Source organism: Varanus komodoensis, unplaced genomic scaffold (genome assembly GCF_004798865.1).
Source record: "Varanus komodoensis strain SLA01 unplaced genomic scaffold, ASM479886v1 scaffold87, whole genome shotgun sequence".
In the NCBI taxonomy this organism is placed as follows: domain Eukaryota; kingdom Metazoa; phylum Chordata; class Lepidosauria; order Squamata; family Varanidae; genus Varanus; species Varanus komodoensis.
The window spans coordinates 1,295,417-1,302,853 of NW_025336565.1; the positions used below are offsets into that span (position 1 = coordinate 1,295,417).

Here is a 7,437-nt window from a genome sequence, read left to right on the forward strand (position 1 = left end):
CTGGCAGCAGCTCTCCACTTCTGGCAGAGCACCTCTGTTGGGATCCACACTCGTGCTGGTGGATCCCAACCGTGGGAAGAGCGCATGGCGACCCCCTCCGTGTCCGGGTGCCGGAGCACTCAGCGCATGGGCGAAGGCAACATTGTGCATCTTTGAACCCCAAGCGTCTCACGGTCACATGCAAAGGCTCTGCAGGTGGGAAGGTGCATACCGAGCCCGTGTGGTCAGTTTCTGCTTCAGAAAAGGGAAGTTCACCAGGAGATACATCCAAAGAAAGGGGACCTTGAGGTAGAGACCAAAACTAAAACGGAGGGCCAGATAAAGATGTAGCACAGACTGGAATCGGCAGGACAGCTGAGCAAGTGGAAACAGAAACTCCGATCCATAAGAGAAAGAGCTGGAAAACATTTTCTTTCCAAATAATACATTTTTTATTAGCCTTGCGAGGTTCAAATGGCAATCGCTTTGGCTTCCCGGTTGGTAAAAAGGTCATTTTGAACGGGCCAGTGTCATTTCCCTGTGTTAAAAAAAATTACCCTAATTTTCTGCCACTATTTAAGACTCTAATCAGTTCATTTAAAAACTCCCATATTGATAACTGTTGAGTCCTTTGATCCAGAAATCATTTCCTTCATATCGGGTAAAATTGTCTTAAGTTTGTGGTGGTATCCAGATGGTCTCATTGGAGAAACTTTTTCAGTACCTTTGATGTTGTTTCTCAGTGATCATAAAAGTATATATGAAAAATGTATTCACCTTCTCCCCATCTTTCATTCATTCTTTGATAGTCCCAAACACTGAATTACATGCATTCATTCTGACCTCTCAAAAACTCCAGAAGTTTAACTGTGCCGGATTTCCCTTTATAGAAGCTACATTGCCTTTTTTCAGCAAGGTTTGCTGTACTAGATGTTTAATCTTTCTATCTCTAATAACTATTTCAATCAGTTGTTAAACTAATTTATCCATGATATTTTGTTCCCTCTTCCCCTGGACTTAAAAAAAGCTGTCTCATTTCTAAACTTTCAGAAAAGAACTTGATTCGAATCCTAAGTTTTGTGTCCTTTGTAGAGCACCGCCTGTTTCAGGTCTGAGCTCTTTCAGAATGCTCAGGCCAGGCAGAAGTAAACTGGACTCAAGGTTTAATTTTGATTTTGCCAAGCAGCCCTTGAGCCTGCGATTGGGCCAACTCTTTTCGGCTTGGTTTTCCACGGCCCCCTTGCCACCCCCACCCCTGGCCCCACCTGCAAAAAGCAGTCCAGGAGTGAGAAGCAATGAAAGTAACTCAGCTGGCCAGCTCTTCCGGTCCGGCCTTCTCTTCAGCTTACTGGCCACCTGCAGCCCAACCCTTTCCCCGTCTGACCTCGTGCGGGGGAGCGGGGGGGGGGCACAGTTCCTTGCAAAAGGCATGCATATTGTCATCAAAATCGACTTCCATTTGTTGGGTCACATTTTGTACTCAGCTTGGTTCCTCCCGGCAGAGTGAGTGCTCCTGGCTGAACTTCCACTTTTCAGAGGAAGCCCTGGGGAGGGGTTGGTGTCAGCGGAGGCGGGAGGGATTGGGGGCATGGAAAGAAGGTGGCGCAACCGCTTTTGACGCCACTGGTGCAGGGCTGCGGTTTTTGGAAGACTCGCGCCCGGCTCAGTCCCCTGAGAGAGGAGCGTATTGACAGTGCAAAGATCACCAGAGGGGAGCGCCCATCATGGAAGAGGGCAAGCGGGGAAGCCAGGAGAAGCGGCACGGTTTTCCTTGAACCCTGGGAGACAAGAGGGCGTGAAGGAAGAGCTGACAGCTCTTCAAGCCCAGGCTGTTCCTCCTCGTCTTTCCCTTGATGCAAAGGGCTGCCACATTCCTGGAACTCGAGGTGGGTACGCCACGTCACGGAAGCCTAGAACAGCAGAGCGGGAAGGGGCCATGAAGGCCACCGGGTCCGACCTCTGCTGTCGCAGGACTCCAAGCTCCACCATCCCACTCGGAGGGCTGCCCGGTTTCTTTTGAATGTCTCCGGGGTGGGAGAGCCCCCCACCCCTCCGGGCAGCTGTCGTATTGCTCTGACCGTGAGGAAGCTTTTCCTGATGTCCAGCTTGAATCTGGGTTGCCACAACTTGAGTTGATTATCCTGTGTCCTGCACTCTGGCATCAGCGAGAAGAGACCTTGACCTTCCCCTTTGTGACAGCCTTTCAGGGACTTAACAGGGATCTCATCCCCCCCCCCCCCCGCAACCTTCTCTTCTCAGGGCTGAACATGCCCGGTTCTCCCAGTCTCTTCTCACAGGGCAGCGTTTCCAAACCCTGGATCATTTTTGTCGCCCTCCGCTGGACCCTTTCTAATTTTTCCCCATCTCTTAAATCTTGGTGCCCAGAACTGGACACAGGACTCCAGGCGAGGTCTGACTAGTGAGGGGTATGGGGGAACTGCTGCTTCCCGTGATTTGGAAGTCATACTTCTGCTAATGCATCCCAGAATAGCCTTTGCCCTTTTGGTGGCTGCATTGCAGTGTTGGCTCAAGTTTAGCCTATCATCCACAGTTACTCCAAGTTCTTTTTCAGCTCTGTGGAGCCACGTATTCCCCTTCTTGTGTCGATGCCTTTGGTTTCTTTTTCCTAGATGGAGAACTTGGCACTTGTCCTTGTTGAATCTCAGTCTGTTGCTTTCAGCCCAGCGTTCAAGTTTCTCAAGATTGCCCAGGATCTTCATTCTGTCTTCTAGGGTGTTTGCTATTCCGCCCGATTTTGTATCATCTGCAAATCTGATTATCTTTCCTTGTACTTCCTCATCTAAATCATTAATAAAGACGTTGGAAAGCACTGGGCCCAGGACTGAACCCTGTGGCACCCCAGTAATTCCCTCCATCCAATGTGAGAAGGTGCCATGAACACTCTTGGGGTCCAATTCAGCAGCCAATTTTGGATCCACCTCATAGTTTTTCCATCTAGTCCAGTTTTTGCTAATTTGCTTATCAGGATGTCATGTGGCACTATGTCAAAAGCTTTGCTAAAGTCTAGGTAGATTCTGTCCACACTGTTCTCTCTGCCCATTTGGGAGGTTACCCAGTCACAGAATGAGATTAATTAGTCTGACAGGATTTATTTTGGATAAATCCATGCTGGCTTGTATTAATCACTGCCTTTTCTTCAAGATGCTTGCAGATGGATCTTTAAATCATTTGCTCCAGAATTTTTCCAGGGATCGATGTCAGACAACTGGTCTGTAGTTCCCAGGTTCATCTTTCTTTTTTTTCTTTTTTGCACATGGGTGCAAAGTCTCACTGGCAGTGGGGTGGTGCCCGCAAAGGCCTTACGGTGGAGCAGGGGGGAGTCCGGGCTTGTTTGCATGCAGTCCTGGAAAGGCTGCCGGCCCGGAAGGCATCCCCAACGGTCCCTCTCGGGTGCAGGGTGCGCCGAGAAGGGGAGCTGCGTTCAGAGCGAATCCAACGCTCCCGGATCCCAGCACCGCTGCCGCGTGGCCTCGTGTAGCAGGAGCAGTGGAGCAATTTGGTGGCTGAAAAGTTGGGCAAGCCAGCTCTGCCGGGCTGGGGCTCTGGCAAACGCAGCAGCCGATCTGGAGCTGCTGGCTGCCGCGGCCGAGGTGGGTGGTGGGACGGCGCACGGCGGGGCTCGGAGGTCCAGTGAAGGATGGGGGCCAGGTGTGCGCCTGTCCTGTTGCGTGTGGGCCGACTGAGATGCTCCTTCAGCCCACAAACCGGACATGTACAAGGCGACACAGTGGGAAGCCAGTGCAACAGGTGAGCGGATTTCGAAGCGGTTCCTGGCCTCTCGGAGAAGGAGCACGGACTCACCTGTCCTCCTTGTCTCCCGCTTGGCCAGGTTCGCTGTGAGCTGTGGGAGCTGCCGAGGCACCTGCGGCCCGGGAGGAGCACCCTGCTGGCACGGAGGGGCCGCTTGTGTCCTTGAGGGGAGAGGTGAGGCGGCTGGCACAGGGGGCGGAGGCGGGGTGCACGCCCCACTGAAAATGTACTGAAGGTTGGGTCACAGCAGGGAAAGGGGTGGCGCGGTCTGGAGGGACAAAGGGACCCGAAGATCTCGATCGGCCTGCTTCCCCCTCGCAGGGCCCTTCCCTCCCAGCGCCATCCGTCCCGCCAGGGCCCCGAGCCCCTCTGGAGCAACCATGGTCGAGGAGTACCACAACTTTTCATCGCTGGATGCCGAGGAAGAGGAGGGCAGAACCCCCGTCCAGAAAGGTACCGCGAGAGGCACTCTTCATAATGGCAAAGGAGGGACTCGGCTCAGCAGCTCCAGTGAAGCTATCCCAGCCCGGCCAGTTCCTTGGCCACTGGCCAGGAATAGTCAGGGGTTTGAAAGAGCTGCACTGGGACAGTCCTCCCCCTCCTGGTGCCCTCCAGATAGACTGGACTACAGCTCCCAGCAACCCCAGCCAGCATGCATGACTGATCACTGGGCGCCATTCCAAATTCGCAGTCACTGAATCCGATCCAGGAGGTCTTGACTACTCTGGGGCAAGCGCACAATGCGACACCCCCGCCCCATCGCACGGCGGGGCCTTCACGGCTGTGGCTTGCAAGCCCAGGCGGGTTCCATGGGGCCCCTCGTCTCTAGCAGTTGCTCCTTGGTTCACGCCCTCCTTGCGGAGCATCCGAGGACAAATGTTGCCAAATGGTTTCATTCTTGCAATTTCGGGAATTTTTCCTCATGTCTTTAGAAAGAGCTTTGTGCAAGAGGTCCAGGTCATTCTGTCGTTCGAACCCCACCAAAACAAGTCATGGCGAAGGGCCCGAAGTTCCTAACCCAGCAGCATAGCTGGGTTTGGTTTGTGGGTTGTTCATGGGTAACAAGCCATGGCTTGTGATCGCAACTGGGTTCCGACAACACAGTAATCCACACTGCAGAGACCGCTGTCCTGGGGACAACCCGAATTCAGCTCACGCTCTGCACTTGACTGCAAGTTCTCCTGGTCGTCGGAACCCAGCCGAGATCTCAAACCATGGTGGGCAGAGATCGCAGCCCAGCACCAACCGTGGCTCGCTCGCTAGTCAGTCAGGCAGAAGCAACACAACAACCTGCATTTCGACAGCGACCCACACGCCGCCCTTGCAGGGGCCTTGCTGCGCCACTGAGCCAGTGGGGACGGTGCCGGGCACCTGGCCGGGCGGGGGGGGGGCAGGCAGGTCCGTGACCCTCGCCCTCTCCGCCCAGCGCCCGCACTGCCTCTGCCGAGCCCCGTGTGGCGCCAGCGCCTCTGCCCCAGCCGCCGCCTGGTCCTGATCCTGCTGGGAGCCAGCTTTGCGCTCCTCCTCGCGATCATCATCATCGGCGCCAGAGGTGAGTGGCGCAGCGAGCACGTCGAAGGGCCGGGGAGCCAGGCCAGAGAGAGGAGGCCGTGCGAGCGCATGGCACCAGGGGCGGCGAGCGATGAGGCAACCGCGGCAGAATGGGGCTCGCTCGCGTGCCAAACGGGGGCTGCCCCACTGGCCCCCCAGCGCGTTTCCTCTTGGGGGAACCCAGGGCAGCTTCCCCGGCTAGCAACACCCCTGTGAGGTGGGCCGGGCTGAGAATCGGTGAGCCGCCCAAAGGAGGGCCTGGGGGCCGGACGCCCCGGGTCCCCACGGTGGCACCCCGGCGGCTCCTTGAGGCGAAGGAGCGGGCGGGCCCTGATCTTCCCTCTCCACATCCCCACCCCCCCCGGCCAGGCCAGAGCTCCAGCTCCCGCTCGCAGCAGATGGGCAGAGCGCTCCGGGCCCTGAACTCCTCCGTGGCCGAGAAGATGGGCGTCCTGCAGCAGAAGGGTGAGTGGCCGAGGGGCTGGGCCGGGCGGAAGCGGAAGGCCCCCGAGGCGCCGCTGGGGGGTGCCGGGGCCGGGCCTTCCCCAGCTTCCGGAGGCGGAAGTCAAGCACAGCCCTGCTCCTGACCTGAAGCGCCATTTGCTGCAGCCAAGGCTCTCTGGGTTTTACTCTCAAGAAGGCCCCCCGCCAACAGCCCTGTGCAGAGCCTCTGGGGGGAGCTTCGTGGCGCTGGGACACAAGGGGGGGGCGGGGAGGGGGACCTTCCCCAAAGACCTGTGGTGGGACAGGCGTTTCCTGCCGTATCCACAGCAAGTGGAGCCACGCGTGGGCAGTGATGTGGCTGGGTTTGCATCTGATTCCTCGGACGTGAGGCCCGGTGCTCTGCAGCCGAAGAGCGGGATGGGGGGGGCGCACCCCACACCCCAAGGCTGCTGGGATCCGGGCAGGCGGCGACTGCCCACGGGAGGGATCCCAGGGGGCGACGGGGAAGCTGGACAGAGACGTGGCCCCTGTGGAAAAGACCGATTCTGCGCTGCTCACGTACAGGCCGTGTATCGCACATCGTTCTGGTCCGAGGACCCCCGAGGACCCCTGAGAGATATGGCAGAACGAGGAACGAGGCCGCTGGGCTGGTCGGGGTGGGAAAATTTGGAGTGCTGGCGGTGGCTTTGTCCGGGAAGAACGGGTGGCCGAGGGGAGACGTGGCAGGGGAGGGGGCTCAGAGCAGAGAGAGGAGAGGGGCGATTCGGGGAGGACCGCCTCTCCAGCCTCGGGGCCACGCTCTGCTCCATGCCAGTTGTGGGTGCAGCAGCACCCACATCTTTCCGGACAGCCTCTTCCTGTGGGGCCCCTGGTTGGCCCCCGTCGGGACCTGGCGTGGCTCTTGCAACGACCTCTTCCCCCACCTGATTAAAGAGCTGCTTCCTCGTCCTCACCCGCTTGGGGCCAGGTCAGTGTTTCTCCACGTGTCACAACATCGGAGCAACTCGGTGCCGGCGCAGGCTGGGGGGGGGCTGGGGAGGGCAGGGGTGGGTCGCAGCACGGCTGGCACCCCCCAAACACCCATGTACATTGCAGAAGCCACGACGGACGCGAAGAGGACACAGACCGAGGAGCTGGTGAAGAAACTCACCGAGCACGTGGAAGCTGGTGAGTCAGCACTTCGGTTTTCCCGCGAGTAGAGCCCTCGTCTCTTGAGTGGGCCTACAGTGCGTGAGATTTATGTTGGATTTTGCTTCTTGGACTTTGCAATAAAAGCACTCCAGAAATCTTACAGTAAGGCCAAAATATGTACATTCTTGAACCCATTTAAAATAGCTAAAACCACTCAAAAATTCCGGACCATGGCACCGAAGAGACGGCACTGGTGGAGGCAAGCAGGCAGGCCGCCCTGGGGGGTGTTTGCCCAGTCAGGGGCCACGGGGCTCTCCCCCCGCCTGGTGCCCTCCAGCTGCGCTGGACCGCAGCCGCAGGAGCTCCTGGCAGTGCCTGTGCAGCCCCTGGAGGGCGGCAGGTTGGGGAGGGCTCCCCAGGGGCTCCTGAGAGGGCTGTCCTCGCACCCCACCCTGAAGGCACATGGGGGGCGGGGGGGGGGGGGTCTCCCGGCAGAAAGGGGCTGGCAGCGTCTGGCGAGAGGAGCAGCAAGGCCCGGGCGCGGGGGAGGGCTCCGTTCTC

At 57.8% G+C, this 7,437-nt stretch overlaps 1 protein-coding gene across 1 annotated transcript in view; it reads left to right on the forward strand.

The window, feature by feature from the left end:
- Positions 1–1,644: 1,644 nt before the first annotated feature.
- ASGR1 (asialoglycoprotein receptor 1) overlaps positions 1,645–7,437 on the forward strand; it is a 9,578-nt gene continuing 3,785 nt past the window's right edge. Inside the window, exons 1-6 of the mRNA XM_044417177.1 lie at positions 1,645–1,865; positions 3,830–3,924; positions 4,072–4,203; positions 5,177–5,302; positions 5,671–5,766; positions 6,841–6,912. Of these exons, the coding sequence (XP_044273112.1) occupies positions 4,131–4,203; positions 5,177–5,302; positions 5,671–5,766; positions 6,841–6,912 (367 nt within the window). The 5' untranslated portion in view covers positions 1,645–1,865; positions 3,830–3,924; positions 4,072–4,130. The remainder of the gene's footprint in view (positions 1,866–3,829; positions 3,925–4,071; positions 4,204–5,176; positions 5,303–5,670; positions 5,767–6,840; positions 6,913–7,437) is intronic.